General features: G+C 46.3%; 2 protein-coding genes and 2 long non-coding RNA genes across 4 annotated transcripts in view; 3 read left to right on the forward strand and 1 right to left on the reverse strand.

Annotated features, from left to right (window-relative positions):
• LOC140460792 (uncharacterized) overlaps positions 1-15788 on the reverse strand; it is a 38919-nt gene extending 23131 nt beyond the window's left edge. Inside the window, exon 1 of the mRNA XM_072555477.1 lies at positions 14332-15788. Coding sequence (XP_072411578.1) covers positions 14332-15206 — 875 coding nt within the window. The 5' untranslated portion in view covers positions 15207-15788. The remainder of the gene's footprint in view (positions 1-14331) is intronic.
• On the forward strand, positions 1145-4411 carry LOC140460801 (uncharacterized). Its single transcript, XR_011954338.1, has 3 exons — positions 1145-1219; positions 3067-3109; positions 4289-4411. It is a non-coding gene; the product is annotated as an uncharacterized lncRNA (long non-coding RNA).
• Positions 10311-13575, forward strand: LOC140460826 (uncharacterized). Its single transcript, XR_011954367.1, has 2 exons — positions 10311-10892; positions 11039-13575. It is a non-coding gene; the product is annotated as an uncharacterized lncRNA (long non-coding RNA).
• A 3853-nt stretch (positions 15789-19641) lies between the features above and the next one.
• Positions 19642-26341, forward strand: part of LOC140460789 (uncharacterized) — a 56800-nt gene continuing 50100 nt past the window's right edge. The window contains exons 1-2 of the mRNA XM_072555473.1: positions 19642-19896; positions 22480-23679. Coding sequence (XP_072411574.1) covers positions 22889-23679 — 791 coding nt within the window. The 5' untranslated portion in view covers positions 19642-19896; positions 22480-22888. The remainder of the gene's footprint in view (positions 19897-22479; positions 23680-26341) is intronic.

Consider the following 26341-nt stretch of genomic DNA (forward strand, 5'->3'; position numbering starts at 1 on the left):
CAAAGAGATGGCAGATGAATTAAAAAGAGCTTGAGTCTGTCTTCACTAGAGAGGATACAAGTAACAGCCTGGAACTAGCTGGAAATCAGGAATTGAAAGGGAAGGAGGAACTGAAGACAATTACAATTACCAGGGAAGTAGTACTGAGTAAACTGTTGGAACTACAAGCTCACAAGTCCCAGGGGTCCAAAGGATTTCATTCTAGACCCTTAAAAGAAAAATTAGCTGGTGATATAGTTAATGCATTGGTTTTAATTTTCCAAACGTCATTAGTTTCAGGGAAGGTTTCTGTAGATTGGAAAACTCCTTTCTTCAAAAAGGGAGACCGAGAACAGGACACTGCAGACCATTTACCTTAACATATGTCATAGGGAAAATGTTCAAAGCTATGATTAAAGATGTGATGACAGGGCACTTGTACAAGTTCAAGGTAATCAGGCAGCGTGAATGTGTTTTTGTCAATGGGAAATAATGTTGTAATAATGTTTTGAAGAACTGCCTCTCCCACCTGTGACTGAGCTGATAAATCTCATGTACCGACAGGGAATGGAATCCGTTAGCACAGTCCCCGCATTTCTACGACTTCTCTGTCGTTCTGGTGTCCTTTTGGCTCCCTGTTTCTGATGAACAATTGAAACTGTGATCACACTCAGGAAATGTGTGCAGTTACTCCCTGCTGCGAATACTATAATGTTACTTCAGTCTGTGTAACTGGTTACAGCTCGATCCCACAGACAGCTCACTGGGGCACACTCTCTCCCAACAAGGGGAAAAGACATACAAAAGTGGAGTAACCAGACAAAACGCAGAAGCAATAAAATGTCGAACCACAGGGGAAAAAAAAATTGTGGCTCTACCCCTTTTTTCCCTGTTGGCATTTGGACACTTCAAATCTGTCAATAACAGCAGCAGCCTCAAAGAGCATACTGCGCATGTTTGCCGGTGTCAGCAACGCAGTACGCATGCTCGCTGGTGTCAGCAAAAACTGGTGCGCATGCTAATCGCTATCGGCAAATAAGGCGCGGGACCTTCTTTTGATTGACCAATAGGGAGCACAGGAGGACCGGAAGGACGTTGGTCCTCCTGCCAATCAGAGTCACCCCATTGTCTGAATGCGGAAGTTGGACCATGCGGTTCTGAAGCTGCTGCTGCTCGTGTCTGAATGAATATTGAGCTTCATCCCAGACTGCAAATTCCTCCCTCTGTCCATTATCTGGGAGTACGGCGCTCTCTTCTCTTGTCACCTTTTCCATTTATTTTTTTCATTCTGGGATTCAGTTGTTGCCTTGCAGCAACTAAAAGGAAAGGGAGTGTGTCGGGATGGGGACAGACTCTGGAAACGTTGCTCCAGGTCTGTGTCTCAATTGGCAAGATACACAGGTAGGAGGCTGGAAGAACACAACAAGTCAGGCAGTATCAGGAGGTGGAGAAGTCAACGTTTCGGGTGTAACCCTTCTTCAGGATTGGGGTTGGGTGTAGGGGGCGATGCAGATAAAGGGTGTGCTGGTTGGTGAAGTGGGCACAGGTGTAGACAGGTAGAGGGTTCGACCGAGGCAAAAGGGAAGACTGCAGATGCTGGAAACCAGAGTTTAGATCAGAGTGGTGCTGGAAAAGCATAGCAGATCAGGCAGCATCCGAGGAGCAGGAAAATCGATGCTTCGGGCAAAAGCCCTTCATCAGGAATTTCCCCAGGGTTGGGGAGTCCAAAGCTAGAGGACATTTGTTTGAGGTGAGAGGGAAATGATTTAAAAGGGACGTGAAGGACAACTTTTTCACATAGACAGTTGTGCATATATGAAACGAACTGCTAGCGCGGCACGGTGGCACAGTGGTTAGCACTGCTGCTTCACAGCGCCAGAGACCCCAGAGACCTCAGGCGACTGACTGTGTGGAGTTCGCACATTCTCCCCGTGTCTGCGTGGGTTTCCTCCGGGTGCTCCGGTTTCCTCCCACAGTCGAAAGATGTGCAGGTCCAGTGAATTGGCCATGCTAAATTGCCTGTAGTGTTAGGTAAGGGGTAGATGTAGGGGTATGAGTGGGTTGTGCTTCGGCGGGGCAGTATGGGCTTGTTGGGCCGAAGGGCCTGTTTCCACATTGTAAGTAATCTAATCTAATCTAAAAAGAGTTGGTGGAGGCTGGTACGATTACATTTAAAATGCATCGGGATGGTTTGGAGTCGTGTGGATTACGTGCTGGCAAATGGGACTAGATTAATTTCAGATATGTGGTCGGCACAGACAAGTTGGGCCGTAAGGTCTGCTTCCATGCTGTGAAAGCAGAAGTGTGGTTGTGAAGACTGGACTTTCTGAGCAGCTTTCAAAGATGTAAAAACAATGACTGCAGATGCTGGAAACCAGATTCTGGATTAGTGGTGCTGGAAGAGCACAGCAGTTCAGGCAGCATCCAAGGAGCAGCGAAATCGACGTTTCGGGCAAAAGCACTCCTTTAGGAATAAAGGTAGAGAGCCTGAAGCGTGGAGAGATAAGCTAGAGAAGGGTGGGGGTGGGGAGAAAGTAGCATAGAGTACAATAGGTGAGTGGGGAAGGGGATGAAGGTGATAGGTCAGGGAGGAGAGGGTGGAGTGGCTCGGTGGAAAAAGAGATAGGCAGGTAGGACAAGTCCGGAGAAGTCATGGGGACAGTGCTGAGCTGGAAATTTTGAACTAGGGTGAGGTGGGGGAAGGGGAAATGAGGAAACTATTGAAGTTCAGATTGATGCCCTGGGATTGAAGTGTTCCGAGGCGGAAGATGAGGCGTTCTTCCTCCAGGCGTCTGGTGGTGAGGGAGCGGCCCAGGGTCTCCATGTCCTCGGCAGAGTGGGAGGGGGAGTTGAACTGTTGGGCCACGGGGCGGTGTGGTTGATTGGTGCGGGTGTCCCGGAGATGTTCCCTAAAGCGCTCTGCTAGGAGGCACCCAGTGTTTTGCCCTTACTGGGAGCAGAAGAATGTAATCAAGTCTTGCATTTGTGAGAGAGCAACTGAGTAAAGGAAGTACATCTGGGATTTTGGTGGAAAATGGGAATTCTTTGCACTGTGGGATGAAGCCCAACCCTATCCAGTTATTTCAGCTCGTGGGTGAGACTCGGCAGTTCATGCAGGCAGTCAATCCAGGTAATATTTTATAAATTCCTGCTTTGGAAACAGAACCAGTCTGATTCAAGACTGGGATATAGACAGACTCTGATCTCACACCTTTAATGCATTGTCTAAGCTGAGATGACACCTTTTGTTATAAAACCTGAAGTTATTTCAAGAAAGTGTCTTACAGGAAGTTCTGGGATTTACATATTAATGATACCTGCAACCCATTCTGAAATATGAAAGGCTTAACAATCCAGGTTTGTTCAATATATCATTTCAGTGGCAGGACACCGTAATGTTTTTCTATAAATTCTGTACCTTATGATCTTATTCTCCACAACCACCTGATGAAGGAGCAGCACTCCAAATGCTGGTCCTTCCAAATAAACCTGTTGGACAATAACCTGGGTGTGTGTGATTTTTTTTAAACTTTGTCCAGGTTAGGTTGGATTGATCATGCTAAAGTACTCTCAGTGCCCAGGGAGGTGCAGGATTGTGTGAATTAGCTGTGCTAAGTTACACAGTGTCCAGGGATGCGCAGCTTAGAATGGATTGGCCATGCTAAATTACCTATAGTTCCCAGGAATGTGCAGGTTAGGGTTAATTGGCCAGGTCAAACTATCCAGAGTGAAGATCTAGACCCCTCTTAAGGGCCCTTTCGGTTCACAATTGGTCTAAAGAATCAATGAAATGCAGTCTGTACAAAGCAAGGTTATCAGTTTAATAAGACATCTTGACCCAATTCTGTCCAGCAACACAGTGATTAAAGCTTCTGTGTTCCATGGCGAAGTTGTGCAATTACATTTGAAAATGACACGTTATTTATTTAGGTTTTTTAAGAGACAGTACAGCCTTAATTACAAGAAAAGACCAATCAAATGTAATAAGGTGACATGCTTTAGAGCAGGTTAATCCAATGATATTTCCTGGGAAAGGGGTCTTAATTACGTAAATCATCATGCCATGGTAGCAGCTCAAGGTTAGTTCAAATGGTCAATTAATGTGTCCGTGTTCATTTTAAACAAACTCCATTGTCCTCTTATCTTTGGATTGTAGCTTAATTCTGCAAAACAGCAGGACAAGTTCACAGAGTTCAATCATTATTCTCAGCCATTTTGTGTATTATTTTAAATTGAAAAGCCATTTTGTGGTTTGTAAAAACCTACATATACTTGTTGAGTCTGACAATACCCTAAATTCAAATTTTAGATCCTCACCTGAAGCATCAGAGTCTGAGGGGTGACCTGATAAACGTTTGTAAGAGGCATGGATATGGTGAATACCCAAGGTCTTTTCCCCAGGGTAAGGGAGTCCAAAGCTCGAGGCCATATGTTTGAGGTGAGAGGGGAATGATTTCAAAGGGACCTGAGGGGCAACTTCACACAGAGTGGTGCATGTATGGAACGAGCTGCCAGAGGGAGTGGTGACGGCTGGTACAATTACAACATTTAAAAAGCATCTGGATGGGGATATGAATAGGAAGGGTTCGGAGGGATATGGGGCACATGCAAACAAATTAGACTAGATTAATCAAATGTTGTCTGATTGTGTGCTGCATTGTAACTAAAGTCAATGAATTGACTGCACCCACTGAAGTGAATAATTGTGATCAAAGACTCCTTACAGAGACATGGCTTCATGATGACAAGGATTGGATCCTGAATATCGAGGGGATGGTCAAATGGGAAGCGAGGTAAAGGCAGAGGGTTGGCACTGCTAATCAAAGCACTGATCACAGGGTAGTCTGGTGTCAGCTCGGGTTTCAGGTCCTGGTTTCTCTATCCTCTGATCTCCCTGTTCCCACAGAGTGAGATATTGGTCTGTTTCAGCTCTGCTGAATTTCTGCTGAAGCTTTGACCCCACCTTTACACCTTCATGAACAATAAAACATTCAGTCAATCAAGCCCCAACCCACAATCCCCCAGCCTGTCAACCGACCAGGCACAGACCGTAATCATAGCATGGAATCAAACAAGAAAAATGAAACAAAATTAAAAACATATCGGTGCTCAGGCTTCATGTTTGTTCATTAGGAAGCAAAGCAGAAATAGGGATCTCCCAGGATTTTTATACTGCTCTACTTGATGAATTATCTATCCCTTACATCTAACCATTTGCACCCAGCTATGATTTAAAACAATATTTACACCAACAGAAGTGAAGCATCTGTTATCAAATAGACGTAGAGATATACAGCACCGATAGACATTTTCTCTCCCTCACGCACGCATGCGCACACATGTCCAATGGGGGTTGAATGTGTATTTGCAGAATCGTGTTTGCAGATACATTTTATTGTGCATTTTTGCGCAAAATCTGTAAGCAGTCGGTACACGTAATATTTTTTAAATTCCACTTTGGAAGTGGAACCAGTTTGACTCAAGATTGGGATACAGACAGACTCTGGCCTCAATCCTTTTAATGCATTTTCTGAGCTGAGATGTCACTTTTTGTTATAAAACCTTAATTTATCTTGAGAAGATGGCTGACACCAAGTTCTGGGATTTACATATTATTGATACCTGAAACCTGTACTAAACGATGAAAGACTTAACAACCAGGCTTGTTCAACTTTGTCCAGGTGAGAATGGACTGACCGTGCTAAGTTACCCATCGTGCCCAGGGAAGTAATGTCTTGATGGTGCCTTTCCCCCAACTTCCCATGTACGTTAACCATTTCATGCTAAAGTTGTTCCTCAAGAAGCTGCATTGCAGGCTCACCCTGAAGTGACAGTTTATTTTGTTTCCCAAAATCTGACCTGCTCACTCTCTCGGCAGTATCCAAATGCTGTGAAAGATATTAACTTTCAGATGGAGGTATTCAACATTCAGAGTAGTGATATTTTTGCTTTTCTGTCCCTATAAGATCCCGAATCAACACCTTCAGGAGAATGAGTGAGAGCGGAGTGGTGCTTTCAATTTCATGGAATAACAAAAGAACATTCCGCTGAATCGCTTGTTCTGAATTTCTACCCTGCACTGACAGTGAGGACTTTTGTGATCTCTTTTTATCAGAATCCTTGAAGATCTGAAGACTGAAGTTTCAAAATCAACAGATGAAAGGCCTACGCCCAAAACGTTGACTCTTCTGCACCTCGGATGCTGCCTGACCTCCTATGCTTTTCCAGCGCTACACTTTTCAGCACTGACTCTCCAATGTCTGTAGTGGTCACTGCCTGAGTCACTGAATTCATTGGGACTGTAACGATTTTCAGCTATGATTCTGTGATATTAACTTTCAGGCAGAGTTATCCAAAATGCTCTTCTGCTTCTGTACAATCCTGAATCAGAACATGCAGGAGGATTAGTTAGAGCGGATTGAGAACAGAGGGGGAGAGAGAGTGGGATGGTGCTTTTAATTTTGTGGAATAACAAAAGAAAAGCATATTCTGCAGAAAGTCGAATTGCTTGTTCAGAATTTCTACCCTGCGCTGACAGTGAGGACTTTTGTAATCTGTTTTTGCAGAATATTTGAAGATCTGTAGGGGGAATCTTCGAAACCAACAGATGAAGGCCTTATACCGGAAACATTGACTCTCCAGTGTCTGCAGTCCTCACTTTGACATCAATGTCTGACAGTCACTCAATCCATCGGGACAGGCAACAATTTCCAACTATGATTCTGTGAGAAGGAGCAAAGGTTTTTGGGTCCCATTTAAGTATATTTTCAGTATCAGTGGAACTGGATGAGAGACCCTACCATTGCAGTGCAGTGTGTGTGTGTGTGGAGCGTGTAACAACTATACGGCCTGGAAAGAGGAATTCACGGCAGAGAGGGCCTGTACACACGTTTGTATGTCACTGAAGTTTTGGCCATGGAGAAACCAGAGGAATGCCACTCTTTGGAGAAACCGTGGAAGTGTGCCAACTGTGGGAAAGGCTTTCGTGTTCCATCTGCCCTGGAGACTCATCAGCGTAGCCATACTGGGGGGGGGGTGGGGGAAAGACCCTTCAGTTGCCCCAAGTGCAGAAAAAGCTTAACCCAGGCCTCTGCCCTGCTGACCCACCAGCAAGATCCACATGGGGGAAAGGCCTTTCAGCTGCCCCGAATGTGGGAAGGCCTTCAGCGATTCCTCTTCCCTGCTGAGGCACTGACGGGTCCACACGAGGGAGGGACCATTCCCCTGCCCCAAGTGGGGGAAGGCCTTCAACAGTTCACCGTCCCTGTTGAGGCACCAGCGGGTCCACACGGGGGAGAGGCCTTTCAGCTGCCCTGAGTGCGGGAAGGCCTTCAACAATTCGCCCAACCTGTTGAGGCACTGGCGGGTCCACACGGGGGAGGGACCATTCCCCTGCCCCCAAGTGCGGCCAAACCTTCACCCACTCCCCCCACCTGCAGAGCCACCAGCAAGTTCAGGAGCTATCGCAGGGGGATTGTAGGAGCGACGGCCGAGTACCAATATCGACTGGACTATCAACCAAGTTCCGGGGATCCCGGATTTGAATCCCGCTGTGGCAGATGGTGGAATTGGAATTTGGTCAGAAATCTGGAGTTTGGAATCTAACAGTGAAACCGTTTTTTGGTTGGGGGGGGGTGAGAAAACCCCCATCTGATTCACTCATGTCCCTTTTTTTAGGGAAGGAAACTGCCATTTTGTGAATAGATTCACTCAGTCATCCCAGTCTGGCCTGTACGTGACTCCAGACCCACATCAGTGTGGTTGACTCTACACAGATGCCCCAACCCCCACCTCCTGGCAGATGGGCAGGGAGACACTTACTTGGAGACAGGGTGTGGGCTGAAATTGCTGAGTGAGGCAGTTGCAGGTTTTGGTACATTAATACTTAATCCCAGAGCTTTTTTAAATTCACATTCTCAAGGTGACATAAGGTCTTCTAAAATAGGTGACAGCTGGGTTCAGATATTGCATTAAAGGTGTGAACATTGAATCTGTATCCCAATCTTCAATCAGACCAGTTCTATTTCCAAAGTAGGAATTTATATAAAACATTACATGGATTGATTTTCTGCAGATTGCTCAAAAAGTGCACAAAGTTGAATATATATGCAAATACAATTCTGCCAATACAAATTCACCCCATTGAGTTGTGTATGTGCACATGCATGCATGAGAGAGCATGTGTGTGCATGTGTTGAGTGTATGCTTGGTACAATGAGTGTAATGGAGTATGAGCCTGTGTGTGTCAGAGAGAGTGTGTGTGTGTGTGGGTGGTTCGAGAGAGCAGATGTGTATGAGCAAGGTATGAATCAAAGCGAGGGGTTGTATTCTGCTAAAACAGGGAAGGGCAGGACTTGCACAGAATGATAGGGCCCCAGCTCATGTTGTGCAATAGAGAGGTGTGTGTGTGTGTGTGTTTGTGTGTGGGGGGGGGGGGGGAGGGGTTCAGGTACATCGTTCTTTGGAAGTTGCATCACTGGTAGACAGGGTGGTTAAGAAGGCATTTAGCACCATTGCCTTCATTGTTCACACCATTGAGTACAAGGGTTGGGACATCATGTTCAGGTTGTACAGGATCTCCACACGGGTGTGGGCGGGGCCGGGGGAGGGGTGGGCGGGGCCGGGGTTGGGGATGGGCGGGGCCGGGGAGCCTCACCTTCACCAAGTCACAGCCACCTCGCGCTACAACTGTTCATTCACAAAAACAAACTCTCCTGTCTCACTCTGCAGCTGCGGGGGGAGAACACATAACACATTTAAAGGGCTGAGCTACAAGTAACGGGGCATTTTTATATATAAAACGATACATTGAAATCTAAGGAGACTTGGACATAATTAATGGTATATGGTAATATTTACAAAGCATGACCATATTGGAAATAGTGCAGCCACTTTGAAAAAGGGGTTTGAGGTGACCTTGAGATAGTTAATTTTAAAGAAAATAAGCAAGTTATTACGATTTGAAATGATCGTGAAGGGGTAATGTAACCAGTAAATGGCAAAGGTAATTGCAAAATTCTTGAAAAGAAAACGATTCCAGATATATGCGGATGCAGGGAAATAATTCAACAAAAGAGCCATTATTAATTTTTTAGGACCAAACACTCTCCTTTTGAGAGATATAAATAGGAGCATCAATATTGAAGTAGAAATTCCTATTTTTGTTCTCCTCCCAAAGTCTCTGTCTTGTCAGAGTACAGTGCAAGCCAGTACCATTTGTTTTGCCATAGTAGACCTTGCAACTCAAGCTCACCGAATATTCATATCTGTGTTCTTAGCAGTCAAATCCTGGCTCTGCCAGTGATGCTTACATTCCACGAACAAATAAAACAGATTATGGTGCTGCTATCACTGCATGTGCCAGAATTAAAAGGAAGAGAAAAATTCTGAACTCACACTACACACAGTTTGTGTACAATGCCATTATCTCTACTTATTCTGTACCAAATTAAGAGCAGCCACAGTTGACATTTCTTTGGCAATTCTACATGTTGACTTTCTATCATCACAATCTCTTTGACGTTCTTGTATGTGCCTAAATTAATCTTCAGATTGTTTCACAATTGAATAATGTTACTAGACTAAAAATTCACAACTTCACCAACTGCCAAAACATTTTTTTTAGGCTATTTGGGCAGTAGCAGTGACAAATGAAATATCAAAGAAATACAAAGTTATGAAGAGGGTTACATACACTTAACCAAATACAATGGCAGTACAGAGAATTTCAGAAAAAGTGCAATAAATATTCACTTTTTAACCCCTTATTCAACTCATTCAAGAATTTCAAATTGAATTTGTGGTAATTCAAGAGCAAATGGCGACATTTGTTTGTTAATAGACTCACCATAAATTGTGAAAGATCACTTTTATCAAAGTCACAATGTTGAATCCCAAACGGAGCAATTAAGTACAAAGTTACTTTCAACTATTTAATAAGACACTGCAAACTTTATTTCATATCCAAATTATTATAAGATCTTTACAAAGGAAATATATTAAACAAAATAGCTTTCCGGGGTATCAATATTGACAACAGTTGTGCAGCTATTATTTGGCAATTGACCAACTAATTGAAATAATTTCAGAATAAATGAGCTGCTTCATTATTATACATTGAGATATTTTAATACCAATCACATGAAAAGGAAATCTTTGCCTTAAAGAACCAAGTAAAGTTAAATAAAATAGAAAAGCATCTTACAGAATTCACTTCAAATCATCTCTGGTGAATCACAAGAAGATGATGCTCAATAAACCAAATGATGGACAATCACTGGTAATGATGGAAAAAACATTGTAAAGAATGTCGATATCTCAATTGTACCTTAAAAGAATATCTACTCTGCCTTGGACAAGGACAACTGAAAGGTTTTTTTTGTCTGATTGAAATCTACAATAACCAAGCTTTAGAAAATCCATCACTGAGCCCAATCTGGAATAAAAGTTTTTTTCCCCCCAGGAAATCCTTTTCAGCTTTCAGCCTTCTCCAGCTACAATTAGCATGAAGGAAAGGTGAAGCTCAGTGGGGAAAGGCTGAGTAATAGCATATCTAGGCTCTCACCTAAGTATTCTCCGAAGAAAAACGTACATCTGGATGGGGACATGAATCGGAAGCATTCAGGAGGGATATGGACCAAATGGGTCACTAGATTAATTTAGGATATCTGGTTGGCCTGGACTGAAGGGTTTGTTTCTGTGTGTCATTACAGACTCCCCTCTTCTGGGATCCCCATACCAGCTGTTATTTTCATGGAATAATCTGACAATTGTTGACTTCCATCAACCTCTTCCATCCGGAGAAATTTCCTCTCTCTGCAAAGTGTGGTTCACGTTGGCAAGTTCAATCCTCCTCCGGTCCTCAGGAACACACTCTATAATGCACAACGTTCTCAATACCTGTTTAATGTTCGGTGGGGAAACTACTTTCAGTCCAACATTTAGACAGAATTCCTCAGAAATGTTTTTGGCAAATGCACTGCTCCCACGAAAGCTCGTGGGCCCATAGTTCAAATGCTTTTAACAACCTGTTTTTATTTTCATTTCCCTGCCTCCACAGGATGCAGAATTTCTCCCACCAGAAATTGTTTGCCCTGAAAAAAATCCAGCAGGAAGACGATTATGGAGCTATCAATAAAAATGCCTCATATGGGTCACCCAAGGTTAAAAATGGAAGAACATCTCTCTTCAAAGTTACTGTTCCGTTTGCCCTTTCAAAATTCCTCGAATTTAAGGTGTTCCATTGTAGCATTTAATTATGATCCATTAAAAGCAGTATCCAGTCTCATCTGAGTGAGGAACTGACTGAACAAGCGAAATAACTTTTCTGTCTGCTCTTTAGATGTGACATCCTCCCCCTCTCTGTGTTGATGCAACAGGATTACCAGAGCTGGAAGTACCACTCTCTGAATACAATTGCTGATTGACAGTTTACTTGAACTGCTTAACGTAAGGATTTAAAAGCTGCTCGCCCGATCTCGCACAAAGTACAAAAAACAAACTGTTGACCCGTGCCTGCACAGAGGAGAAATTTCACTTGGAATAGATCACAAAATAAGAACTGTTACCAGTCCCATAACTCATGTGTTTCCCATGGACAAAGTTAAACATCACCCAACACCAGGTTATAGTCCAACAGGTTTGTTTGGAAGCACTAGCTTTCGGAGCACCGCTCCTTCATCAGGTAGTTGTGGAGAATGAGATCATGATCACAATTTATATCCAAAGGAGTCTAGCGTCACGGAAATATGACACATCAACCAATTTTAGATTAAATCTTTCACCTTTCGAATGGGTTTCTGTTCTTTGCTATGTTAATCCCAGAATTTGATTTTAATTACCTTCTCAAGAATATCATTCAAATGTAGAGCTTTTCTAACAATAGGTGTGAATTCAGTCTGCGTCTGAATATTGATTCAGAGTGACATTTTTCTTAGAGAAAAGCTCTGCATTTAAATTTCATTTTTGAGGAGGTAATTTCTAGATTAGGGTGTAGAGGTTTGGGTGGATTGGCTGTGCTGAATTACCCATAATGACCAGGGATGTGCAATTTAGGGTGGATTGTCCATGGGAAATACGGAGGATGGGAATGGATATGGGTGAAACTCTTCAGAGGGCCAGAATAAAATAAATGGGCTGAATGGCCTGCTTCCACATTGTCGGGGGAGTCATAGAATCCCAACAAAGGAGCATTTTATCGGCATCTATCCTGTCAAGCCCCTTTCAGAATTCTACTGGTTTCAATACGATCACTTCTAGTTCAGAGAGGTAGACAGCACAGAAACAGACCCTTCGGTTCAATTCATCCATGCCGATCAGGATTCCCAAACTAAACTAGTCCCACTTGCCTGTGTTTGGCCCATATCCCTCTAAACCTTTCTATGCATGTACTCATCCAAATTCCACATGCAAACCACCCTCTGTCAAAACGTTGTCCCTCAGGTTCCTTTTAAATCTCTCTCCTCTCACTTTAAAGATATATGCCCCTGAGCCTTGACTTCCCCTACACTAAGGAAGAGCCCTTCGCTATTCACCTTCCCTCCACTCCACATGATTTTATCAACCTCAATAATGTCACTCCTCAACCTCCTGTGCTCCAATAAATAAAGTCCAAATCTCTTCTTATAACTCAAACCATCTAGTCTTGGCAACCTCCTGGTAAATCTTTACCGAACCCTCTCTCATAGGAAGACTTCTCTTACAGGGTCACCAGAATCGTACTCCGTACTCTCCAAGTGGCCTCACCAACATCCTGTACAACCTCAACATGATGTCCCAACTCCGAGACTCAGTGGGGTGAACAATGAAGGCAAGTATGCTTAATGTCTTCTTGACCACCCTGTCGAGCAGCGATGCAACTTTCAAAGAACTGTGTACCTGAACCCCACCCTGTCTCTCTTTTACAGCACGACAAAGGGTTGGACCCTTAATTGTTCATGGGCTTCCCTTCCTTGTTTTAGCCAAACGCAAGCCCTCGCTTTTAATAGCTCACTCATACACACGCTTTCTCTCCAGACACCCACACATACACGCCCCCAACACTCTCTCAGCGTATACTCCATCACGCACTCACTTTACCAAACATGCGCAGACACTTACGTGCACTCTCATGCACAAACTCACATCACTTTTTGGGCAAACTTGTATTGGCAGAAATATGTTTGCAGACACATTCTACTTTGCTCAAAAATGTGCAGAAACTGCAGGCAGTCAATCAGTGTAATATTTTATAAATTCCCAGTTTGAATCAGACTGGTTCTAGTTCCAAATTTGGGATACTGACAGACTCGAACCTCACACCTTTAATGCATTGTCTAGGCTGAGATGTCACTTTTTTAAAAAAAAACCTTAAGTCATCTCGAGAATGTGAATTAATAGTAATTCTGGGATTTACAGGTTAATGAACTGAAACCTGAAACTCAGTCTAAAAGGTGAAAGACTGAACAGCAATCTTGGTGTGTTCAATATGTCATTTCAGTTACATGACACTGATCTTTTGCTATAAAATTTGGGTCTTATGATCCTGCTCCACAGTTACATGATGAAGGAGCAGCGTTCCAAAAGCTCATCCTTCCAAATAAACCTGTCGGACTATAACCTGGTGTTGTGTGATTTTTAACTTTATCCAGCCCAGTCCAACATCAGCCTCTCCACATAATTTCTCGCGAACACTGCCCACACCTCCTGATGCTGCCAGGAAACTTTACAACGCCGATGAAATGACACACTCTGCACTCCTGAAAAATTGACAAGTTCTCACGATACTGGCTGCTCATTCACGACTCCAACTGATATGCGACATTGGAAGCTTAGTGCAGGAGGCTGAAAGAAATGAGCAGCTTTAAAATAAAAACTCTTGGAGCTCAAAGCTTTCAATGAGAGTCTGAGCACAGCAGCAAGTTCAGGTAACCTTTATTGCAACCCAACTTTGTTACAGCTTCAAACCCCCTCAGCAAAATGGCAGAGAAAAAGTAGTTGCTTTTTAAACAGCTCAAAGTCAAAGCGCACACACCCCCCCACCCCCATTCTCCCCCACCCCCACCCCATCCCCCATCACTTTCTTTACTATTGGTCACCACCAAGATGTCCCTTTGTAATTGGATCCTTGGTACAGCCTTAACCTGGAGGAATTATTGCCTCACTCAGCAATTTCAACCCATACCCTGTATAGCGCCATCTGCCGCAGCGGGATTCAAACCTGGGATCCCTGGAACTGGGTTAATAGTCCAGTCGATAATGGCACTCAGCCATCATTCCTTCAATCCCCCCTGCGGTGGTATGTGAACGCGCTGGTGCCTCTGGAGGAGGGAGGAGCGAGTGAAGTCCTTTCCGCACAGGGGGCAGCTGAAGGGCCTCTCCCCCGTGTGGACCCGCCGATGGGTCAGCAGGTTGAAGGAATTGCTGAAGGCCTTCCCACACTCGGGGCAGCTGAAGGGCCTCTCTCCCGTGTGGACCCGCTGGTGGGTCAGCAGGTTGGAGGAATTGCTGAAGGCCTTCCCGCAGTCGGTGCAGCTGAAGGGCCTCTCCCCCGTGTGGACCCGCCGATGTCTCAGCAGGTTGGGGGAATGCCTGAAGGCCTTCCCACACTCGGGGCAGCTGAAGGGCCTCTCCCCGGTGTGGATCCGCTGGTGGGTCAGCAGAGAAGAGGAATTGTTGAAGGCCTTCCCGCACTCGGGGCAGCTGAAGGGCCTCTCCCCCGTGTGGACCCGCCGATGGGTCAGCAGGGAAGCGAAATCGCTGAAGGCCTGCCCACACTCGGGGCAGCTGAAGGGCCTCTCCCCCGTGTGGACCCGCTGGTGTCTCAGCAGGTTGGGGGAACTGCTGAAGGCCTTCCCACACTTGGGGCAGCTGAAGGGCCTCTCCCCGGTGTGGACCCTCCGGTGGGTCAGCAGGTTGGAGGCCTGGGCAAATCTCTTCCCACAGTCAGGGCAGGAGAACGGCCTCTCCCCCGTGTGGGCCAGCTGGTGTCTCAGCAGGTGGGAGGCCCGGGTAAATCTCTTCCCGCACTTGGGGCAGTTGAAGGGCCTCTCTCCCGTGTGGGAGCGCTGGTGCCTCAGCAGGTCGGAGCATTTGCTGAAGGCCTTCCCACACTCGGGGCAGGAGAACGGCCTCTCCCCTGTGTGGAGGCGCTGATGAATCTCCGGGGCAGACGGGAAATGGAAGCTTTTTCCGCCATCAGCACACTTCCACCGTTTCTCCTCGGGGCGGGATTCCTCAGGTTTCGCCATGGCCGAAGCTTCAGCTGCGCGCACACACACGTTTCCAGCCCCTCCCTGCCGTCAATTCCTCTTTCCAGGCTGTAGATGCTTCTCCATGCCCCACACTCAATGCGCTGCAACAGTAGGGTCTCTCATCCAGTCCCACTGATGCTGAAAACATACTCAAACAGGAACCAAAACGCTTTGCTGCTTCTCACAGACTCAATTGAAAATTGTTTCCTGTCCCAATGGATTGAGCGACTGTCAGACATTGAGGTCTGCAAAGTGAGGTCTGCAGACGCTGGAGAGTCAGTGTCAAAATGTGTGGTACTGGAAAAGCGCAGGTCAGGCAGCATCCGAAGAGCAGGAGAGTCAATGTTTCGGGTGTAAGGACTTCATGCGTTGATTTTGAAGCTTCTATCTTCAAATCTTCAAGTACACTGTTTAAAAAGAGATTACAAAAGTCATCACTGCCAGGGCAGGGTAAAAATTCAGAACAAGCAATTCTACTTTCTGTGGAATATTCTGGTCTTTTGTTACTCCACAAAATTGAAAGCACCATCCCACTCTCTGTTCTCACTCCGATATAACTAATTCCCCTGAAGGTGCTGATTCAGGATCTTACAGGGGCAGAAAAAGCAAAAACATCAAGACTGACATCTCTCCGAATTTTGGATAATACCACCTGAAAATTAATATCTTTCACAACACTGGGATCCTGCTGAGAGTGAGCAGGTCTGATTTTGGGAAGCATAAAAAAAAGTGTCAATTCAGGGTGAACCTGCAATGCAGCTTCTTGAGGAAGGACCAGACACAAAATGGTTATTGACCCTGAGAAGGTGGGAGCAAAATGAGACATCAAGGCATTAACACCGACGCACTTCAGTCAAACTCTTCTGCTCCCAGTCAGGGCAAAACATGCTCTGAAAGTCCAGCCTTCACAATCACAAGATGGTCATAAATCCTATCCCTCAGAATCCTTTCTAACACCTTGCAGACGACAGATGTGTTCTTGCCTTCCCCCACAAACATCCACTTCTTTGTTGTTCAAAAATCAGATGAAACCAGCCTTGGATATATTCAATGACCTTATTCCCTGAATCCTTTCAAGTTTCACAACATCCATCCTCTCGCATGGACACCAGAACTGCACACAACATTCCAAAAGTGGCCTAACCAATGTCTGGTGCAGCTACAACATAACTTCACAACTCTTATAATCAGAGCATTGGGAAAGTTTGCAAAACCCACAAAAAACAATGGAGGGATAAACCGATCTTTTGCGGGTCAGCTTGGAACATCAGGGCGGGGGGATGGGAATGAGGGAAGGAAGCTGAATGTGCTGGAGCCAAGGTGGAGCAAGAACAGAGGATGCAAAACCGGCTTGAAGCTGCAATGAGGAATATTGCATGTGCTGTACTTGTACCTGTTGCAGTTACTGGTGGGAATCGGGTGCATTTTAAACATCAAAACAGAAAAGATATCCAGCCCTCCCCCTTCCCAATCTCTATCTTTCAGTCCCTCCTCACCCGGGTAACTAAGACACATACCTGAGTTTGTGGAGTCTGCTCCCTCCCTGGATTCACTCCAGTTGCTCCAAGTGACCAATTTCCCCTCCTCCCATCTCTGTCTCCCTCCCAGGATGAAGAGTCGCCCAGAGGGAGGGAGATTCACTTTGAAACGGACAGGGCCACTTCCGCGTTGTGACGTCACAAAGGAACTAGGGGCGGGGCGAGGAAACGTGACGGTGCAGGAGGCGGGGCGAGGCCTTCAGCGGGCCGCCGCACCGCGCATGCGCAGCACCTGCAGCAGACGGGGAGGACAACTCACTTTCCAAACCCCCTCCCTTCAGAGAATCCCCACAGTGTGGAAGCAGGTCACTCGGCCTCACCGACCCTCCCAAGGGTCACCCACCCACACCCATTCCCCCTGTCCCCACTGCTCTACATTTAACCCTGAGTCATGCACCTTACCTGCACATTATGCCTAATTTAGCATGGCCCATTCAAACTAACCTGCACATCCCTGGGCACTATGGGTAATTTAGCATGGCCCATCCACCCCAACCTGCACATCCCTGGGCACTATGGTTAATTTAGCATGGCCAATCCACCCTAACCTGCACATCCCTGGGCACGATGGGTAATTTAGCATGGCCAATCCACCCCAACCTGCACATCCTTAGACACTATGGGTAATTTAGCATGGCCAATCCACCCTAACCTGCACATCCCTGGGCACTATGGGTAATTTAGCATAGCCAATCCACCCCAACCTGCACATCCCTGGGCACTATTTTATAAACCTCTCTAAGGTCACCCCTCAGGCTCTGATGCTCCAGGGTGAAATAAATGCCCCAGCCCCCCTCTCAGTCTGTTCCAAAGTCAGCTCACTGGGACACATACACTCATTCTGTGTAACCAGTTAAAGCTCAGTTCACTGGTGTGTTCCTCTCTGAATGCTCCTCTGCTCACACTGATGTCCAGTACCTTTTGAAGCAGGTCAAATGGATTTCTCTTTCCAGACTCAACCCCCCCAACGATATTCAGTGACCCTGTCAGATCTTGTTATGGAATTTCTTCCAAGATTTCTGTCTGCAGATCTTCCCCTTCTGATACCCTGTTAGCAAAGTTGAAACAAGTCATCACTTTCCGTACCGAATAGAAATTCTGATTATATTGTATGTGTCTGTGTGTTTAAAGTACTAACCCAGTAACATACAAACGGTATTATTGATTTAAAATGCACAGGAGACATGAGGAGGGAGGTGTCAGGACCTGGCACACTCTGAACCCTGACAGGGTGTTCCAAAATATTTCAAAATGAAGGGGATGGCCATAGAGCTGTACAGCACAGAAACAGTCCATCTCATCCCTGCTGACTAGATATCCGAAATTAATCTATCCTATTTACCAGCACTTGGCCCATATTCCTCTAAACCCTCCCTATTCACATACCCATCCAGCTACCTTTTAAAAATTGTATTTGTGCCAGCCTACACCACTTCCTCTCGCAGCTCATTGCACACACGCACCACCCTCTGTGTGAAAAAGTACAAATCGATGCCTTCCTCATCCCCCGTTTTACCTGTACTGATACCTTCGGGGATCTCTGAACTTGGACAGCAAGGACCCTTTGTTCCTCTGCACTCTGTAGGGATCTACTATTTATTGCTTACTTCCTTCCCTTATTAAATTTCCCAAACTGCCTGGAGATTAAATTCCACAGTTCTGCCCCATTTACGAGCTGATAGATACCAGAGTGTAGCCGGAGACCATCCTCCTCCCTATGAACAATCCCACCTTTCCAGCATTTACTCCTGGACAGAGGGGACAGCATTGTCTCCAGCTCAGCAGTGTGTTTGTTAGCTTATCAGCATGTCCAACTATATTAATCAAAAGTACCTCACGTTAGCTACACAATAAACCAGTGATGTTAGTTCCCATTATCTCTTTAGTTGCACCCTTATAGTTTTTCCTACATTCTACTTAATGTTATTCTAATGTCACGGTTAGAGGTTTAGTGTCAGCATTCCAGACCCTACTTAATATTTTCCTAATGTCATGATTAGATATTTATTATCAATAGTCTCAAGCAGACTGACTCTACTAATCATTAATTAGATATTTAATGTCATGTCCCAAATATTTATTGTCCCAATCCTGTCAATCATATTTAGCAGGTGAGGCTAACTTTACTGACTGTTATCACATCTTGCCATAGTGACCTTTCAGCCTCAACCTTACTCTGCTAATTGGTGTAAGAGCTTTCCACTATCCTTTGCAACAAACTGGCAGTGGTCTCCATGCTCTAACCCTTCCCATGCCTTCATGCTCTTTATTTTCCATACTATCTAAAAATAGACTCAGGGTTGTAGAGCACAGAAACAAACCCTTCGGTCCACACCGACCAGATGTCCTAAATTAATCTAGTGACCCATTTGCCAGCATTTGCCCCCTACCCCTCTGAATCTTTCCTATTCATATCCGCATCCAGATGCATTTTAAATAATGTAATTGTTCCAGCCTCCACCACTTCCTCTGGCAGCTCATTCCATGTACATACCTCATCCTCTGTGCGAAAAGATCGCCCCTAAAGACCCCCAGAAATCTTTCCCCTCTCACCCTAAACCTATGCCCTCCAGTTCTGGTCTTTGGTTCTTGCCCCCACAACAAGGGGGAAAAAAACATACAAAAATTGAGCAGCCAGACAAAATGCAAAAGGAATAAAATATCGAGCCATAAGGGGAAAAAAAATTGTGTCTCTATCTTTTTTCCCCCATTGGTATTTGGACCCTTACAATCTGTCAGTAACACCAACATCCCCGGAGAGCAGACTGGGCAAAACACTGGGCATGCTCATCACTGTCCGCAAAAACGGCGCGAGTCCTTCTTTTGATTGACCAATAGGCAGCATTGGAGGACTGGAAGGAGACTGGTCCTCCTGCCAATCAGAGCCAGCCCATTGTCTGAATGCGGAAGTTGGACCATGATCTTCTCAAGCTGCGAGTCCTGATCCTCTCTCTCTCTCTGAATAAAGATTGAGCTTTACCCCGACTGCAAATTCCTTCCTCTGTCTCAGGTCTGTGAGGACGGCACTCTCTTATCTCGCCCCCTTTTCCACTTTTTTTTACCATTCTGTGATTCAATTGCTGACTTTCAGCAACTGAAAGGAAAGAGAGTGAATTCGGCGGGGACAGACTCCGGAAACGTTGATCCAGGTCTGTATCTCAATTGGCAAAATAGTTAGGCAGGAGTCATCAGATGGTGGAGAAGTCGATATATCAGGTGTAACCCTTCTTCAGGGCTGGGGCTGGGTGCAGAAACTGCAGATAAAAAGGGGGTGGTGGGGAAGTGGGGATAGGTCGAGACAGTTAGAGGGTACGACCTGGTTGGTCAGTGGGAGGAATGAATCTGGTTGGTGGCAGGGAGGAGGTCGGGGATGGGAATGGAGTCAGGGAATGGAGTCAGGGAATGGAGGGGTGGAGGGCTTGAAATTGGAAAACTCAACGTTGAGTCCTTCGGGCTGCAGGCTGCCCGGATGATGAGGTGTTGTTCCTCCAATTTGCTGTTAGATTCGTTGTGGCAATGGAGGAGGCCAAAGATGGTCATGTCAGAAAGGGGTTGGGAAGGGAAATTGGAATGGGTGGTTACTGAGAGGTCTGGTCGCCCTCTGCAGACACAGCTGCGATGCTTGGCGAATCGTTCCCCAAGTTTGCACTCGCTCTCCGATATAGAGAAGACCACAATTGGTAAACACATGGCAAATGCAGTACCACAATATGAAGTTATAGCCTTGGCTGTGGAAAAAAAAACGCAGAAAGGAGGTGTATTGTTTAACTGGAGATGTATTTGAATGTGGAGAAAGTGAGAACTGCAGATGCTGGAGATCAGAGTCAAAAAGTGGGGTTACTGGAAGAGCACAGTAGGTTAGGCAGCATCCGAAGAGCAGGGAGAAAGTGAGGACCGCAGATGCTGGAGATCAGAGCTTAAAAATGTGTTGCTGGAAAAGCGCAGCAGGTCAGGCAGCATCAAAGGAGAAGGAGAATCATTCCTGAAGAAGGGCTTATGCCCAAAAAGTCGATTCTCCTCCTTTGCTGCCTGACCTGCTGCGCTTTTCCAGCAACACATTTTTAAGCATCTGAGGAGCAGGAGAGTTGACGTTTTGGACACAAGCCCTTTGTCAGGAATGATGTGTGGATGGACAAAGAGGCCTCAGCGTCCTTCTACACCAGTCACTGTCATTTGTCAGACAGGTGTAGCAAACAATCAGCAAGGCAAGTGTATATTAGCAAGAGGAATTGAGTTTAGAAAGGGGGATGTCTTCCTGCAGTTAGGGGGTCATTGAATATGTTCAAGGCTGAGTTCATCTGATTTTTGAGCAACACAGCGGTGGATTTTGTGGGGGAAGGCAAGAAAGTGGTTTTAAGGCCAGTTCCAAAGTCATACTGCACAGAAACAGACCCTTTAGTCCAACTAGTCCTAGAGATATACAGCATAGAAACAGACCCTTCGGTTCAACCCGTTTATGCCAACCAGATATCCCAACCCAATCTAGTCCCACCTGCCAGCATTTGGCCCATATCCCTCCAAACCCTTCCTATTCATATACCTGTCCAGCTGTCTTTTTAAATGTTGCAATTGTACTAGCCTCCACCATTTCCTCTGGCAGCTCATTCCATACACATAATACCCTCTGTGTGAAAAAGTTGCCCCTCAGATCTCCTTTGTATCTTTTCCCCTCACCCCAAACATATGCCCTCTAGTTTTGGACTCTTTCCCCCTGATCCCCTTCCACAGATAAGGCTTTGTCTATTTATCCTATCCATGCCCTTCATGATTTTATAGGTTACTCCTTGGCCTCCAATGCTCAGGGCAAACAGCCCTAGCCTCCCTATAGATCAAATCCCCCAACCCTGGCAACATCCTTGTAAATCTTTTCTGAACACTTTGAAGTTTCACAACATCTTACGGATGGTAAGGAAACCAGAATTGCACACAATATTCCAAATGTGGCCTAACCAATGTCCTGTACGGCTACAACATAACTTTCCAAATCCTATACTCAGAGGATTGGGAAAGTTTTCAAAACCTACAAAAGACAACCGGGAAAGAATGGAGGGACAAACCGAACCTTTGAGGGTCAGCTTGGAGGCATCAAGGTCTCAGGACAGGGGGTGGGGATGACCCCAGCTATGGGCCACATACCAGCAAATGGGACTAGATTGATTTAGGATATCTGGTCAGTACAGTCGATATGGACAGAAGGGTCTGTTTCTGTGCTATATGTCTCGATGACTCTGGCTTTCTACTAACTTTTGCCATGTCAGTAGGTTCACTTTCTCTCTAATGTCGGTGTTAATGCCTTGATGTTCTCACTTTCCTCCCACCTTCCCGGGGACGTTAACCATTTTGTGTATGGGTGTTCCTCAAGAAGCTGCGTGGCAGGTTCACCCTGAATTGACACACTTTTTTTTTGCTTCCCAAAATCAGACCTGCTCACTCTCAGCAGGATCCCAATGTTGTGAAAGATATTAGCTTTTCAGGTGGAGGTATCCAAAATTCAGAGAGATATCATATCATGTCTTGACATTTTTGCTTTTCTGCCCCTGTAAGATCCTGAAGCAGCATCTTCAGGGGAATTAGTCAGAGCGGAGTGAGAACAGAGGGGGAGAGAGAGTGGGATGGTGCTTTCAATTTTGTGGAATAACAAAAGAAAAGAATATTCCACAGACAGTAGAATTGCTTGTTCAAAATTTCTACCCTGCACTGGCAGTGATGAGCTTTGTAATCTATTCTGACAGAGTTTTTGAAGATTTGAAGAGGGAAGTTTCAAAATCAACGGATGAAGGGCTTATGCCCGAAACATTGACCCTCCTGCTCCTCTGATGCTGCCTGACTCCCCTGTGCTTTTCCAGTGCCACATTTTTCCACTGACTCTCCAGCATCTCCGATCCTCACTTTGATGTCAATGTCTGACAGTCACTCAATCCACTGGGGCCAGCAAACATTTTCGACCGTGATTTCTGGGAGAGGGATCAAAGCTTTTTGGCTCCTGTCTGAGTATGTTTTCAGCATCAGTGGGACTGGACGGGAGACCCCACTGTTGCAGCGCACTGTGCGTGGAGACTGAAACAGTTATACGGCCTGGAAAAGGGATTTCACGGCAGGGAGGGGCTCTACACGTGTTTGTGTGCAGCCGAAGCTTTGGCCATGGAGAAACCTGAGGAATCCCGCCCTGTGGAGAAACCGTGGAAGTGTGGTGACTGTGGGAAAGGCTTCCGTTTCCCGTCTGCCCTGGAGACTCATCGGCGCAGTCACACCGGGGAGAGGCCGTTCCCCTGCACCGACTGCGGGAAGGCCTTCAGACATTCCTCCCACCTGCTGGCCCACCAGCAGGACCACACGGGGGAGAGGCCCTTCAGCTGTCCAGATTGTGGGAAGGCCTTCGTGTTTTTCTCTGCCCTGTTGGCCCACCAGCGGGTCCACACGGGGGAGAGGCCGTTCAGCTGCCCCGAGTGCGGGAAGGCCTTCAGGTATTCCTCCACCCTGTTGAGCCACCGGCGGGTCCACACGGGGGAAAGGCCCTTCAGCTGCCCCGAGTGTGGGAAGGCCTTCAGTGATTCCTCCACCCTGCGGAGTCACCGTCGTGTCCACACGGGGCAGAGGCCCTTCAGCTGCCCCGAGTGTGGGAAGGCCTTTACCCAGGCCACCACCCTGCTGACTCACCAGCGGGTCCACACGGGGGAGAGGCCCTTCAGCTGCCCCAAGTGTGGGAAGGCCTTCAGCAGTTCCTCCACCCTGCTGACCCACCAGCATGTCCACACGGGGGAGAGACCGTTCACCTGCTCTCAGTGCGGGAAGGGCTTCACGTGCTCCTCCAACCTGCGGAGCCACCAGCGTATCCACACGGGGGAGAGGCCCTTCAGCTGCCCAGAGTGTGGGAAGGCCTTCAGCACATCTTCCACCCTGCTGAGACACCAACGGATCCACACGGGGGAGAGGCCGTTCACCTGCTCTCAGTGCGGGAAGGGCTTCACCTACTCCTCCCACCTGCGGAAGCACCAGCGAGTTCACTTGCCATCGCAGGGGGAATGAAGGAGTCACGGCCGAGTGCCATTATCGATTGGACTATCAACCAGGTTCTGGGGACTCCTGGGTTTGAATCCCACTGTGGCAGATGGTGGAATTGGTATTCGGTCAGAAATCTGGAGTTCGGAATCTAACCATGAGACCGTTTCAGGGAGGGGGTGGTGTGGGAGAGAAAGCCCCCATGTGATTCCCTCTCTCCCTTGTTAGGGAAGGGAACCACCATTGTGGGAAAGGATTCACTCAGTCGTTCCAGCTGCATCCTTTACCCGGTCTGGCCTACACCTGACTCCAGACCCACAGCAGTCTGGTTGACTCTCCACTGCCCCTTCCTGGCAAATGAGCAGGGAGAAACTTACTTGGAGACAGGGTATGGGTTAAAATTGCTGAGTGAGGCAATACTTCCTCCGGATTACGGCTGTGCCAAGGATCCAATTACAAAGGGACAACTTGGTGCTGACCAATAGTAAAGACAGTGGGGTGTGTGTGGGCTTTGATCTTGAACTGTTTAAAAAGCTGCGACTTTGTCTATGCCTTTTTGCTGGGGGAATCTGAAGCTGTAACAAAGTCGGGTCACAATAAAGGTTACCTGACCTTACCGCCGGGCTCAGACTCTCATTGAAAGCTTTGAACTCTGAGAGGTTTTTGTTTTAAAGCTGCTCCTGTCTTTCAGCCTCCTGCAGAGTTTCCAATGTCGTGTATCAGATGGAGCAGTGAATGAGTAGCTTGTATCATTAGAAATTGTACATCTTTCAGGTACTGCGTTGTTTCATCAGCATTGTCAAGTTTCCTGGCAGCACCAGGAGGTGGGGGCTGTGTTCAGTCGAAATGATATGGAGGGGTTGGTATTAGACTGGGGTGATAAAGTTAAAAAAAATCACAATACCAGGTTATTGTTCAACAGGTTTATTTGGAAGCACTAGCTTTCTGAGTGCTGCTCCTTTATCGGGTAGCTGTGGAGCAGACACAGAACGTATATCAAAAGATCATGCAACTGATAGAATATATTGAACAAGCCTAGATTGCTGTTAAGCCTTTCATCTCTTAGAATGGGTGCAGGTTTTGGTTCATTAATGTGTCACTGCCAGAACATCTTTTAAGTCACATTCTTGAGATGACTTAAGGTTTTATGAAAAAGATAACATCTCAGCTCAGACCATGCATTAAAGGTGTGAGGTCAGAGTCTGTCTGTACCCCAATCTTGAATCAGACTGGTTCTATTTCCAAAGGAGGAATTCATAAAATATTACATGGATTGACTGCCTGGACATTGTGTGCTTTTTGACCAAAATTGAATGTATCTGCAAATATAATTCTGCCAATACAAATTCACCCCACAAAGAATTGTGTGTGCGTGCATGTGAGTTTGTGCGTGAGAGTGTGTACATGCTTGGTAAAGTGTGAGTGTGATGGTGTATAAGCCTGTGAGAGTATTGAGGGGAGGAGGAACGTGTGTGTGTGTGTGTGTGATGGAGCATATGTGTGAGAGGTATTAATACAAGCAAGGGGTTGCATTTTGCTAAAACAAGGAAGGGCAGCACTTGTCCAGATAACAATAGGGCCCTGGGTCATGTTATAGAACAGACAGACATGGGGGGGGTGGTGTTCAGGTACATGGTTCTTTGGAAGTTGCATCACAGGTAGCCAGGGCAGTTAAGAAGGCATTTAGCAGCATAGCATTCATTGTTCACACCATTGAGTATCGGGGATGGGACATCATGTTGAGGTTGTACAGGATGTTGGTGAGGCCACTTGCAGAGTACTGAGTACAGTTCTGGTGGCCCTGTAATAGGAAGAATACTATCAGAGAGGGTTTAATAAAGATTTACCAGGATGTTGTAAGGACTGGAGGGTTTGAGTTATAAGGAGAGAGGCTGGGACTTTATTCACTGGAGCACAAGAATGTAGTTTAAATGCAGAGCTTTTCTAAGAAAAATGTCAGTCTGACTCAACATTGGGACACAGACAGAATTCACACCGATTGTCTCTACTTATAAATAGGGCAACGTCTCTTTGAAATGTAGATTCATTTGGATATAACTGTGTGACTTTACATATGAAGATATCCCTTTGAATGTGCTCACATCCCTTTGAAATATAACCTTGTCCATTTAGACCTCTTTATTTGCAGATTCGTGCACTTTGTGTCTTTCACTGTGTCTTACATTTGCACACACACACACCATGGGTGCTGGGGGAAAAATAAGCACTACCATAGTGGGGGGGGAGGTTAAGAAAAAAAATAATAAGCAATGGATTCCAGCATAAAAAAATGCAGAAATGACGCCGTTCCGTTCGATGTCGGAATATCTGTTTAAATTGAGCCGTGAGCTTTCCCAATGTAGACAGGGCTCCTCGAAACGTGGCAGTGTCCCCGCCCCCCGCAGCTGCAGAGTGAGACAGGAGAGTTTGTTTTTGTGAATGAACAGTTGGAGCGCGAGGTGGCTGTGACTTGGTGACGGTGAGGCCCCACGGCCCCGCCCATCCCCTCGGCCCCGGCCCCGCCCATCCCCCACGTGCAGACGTCACGCGGGGGTGAAGGCGGTTGGGAGGAGAAGTCGCTCGAGCGAGGAAGCG

Source organism: Chiloscyllium punctatum, chromosome 36, assembly GCF_047496795.1.
Source record: "Chiloscyllium punctatum isolate Juve2018m chromosome 36, sChiPun1.3, whole genome shotgun sequence".
NCBI lineage: Eukaryota > Metazoa > Chordata > Chondrichthyes > Orectolobiformes > Hemiscylliidae > Chiloscyllium > Chiloscyllium punctatum.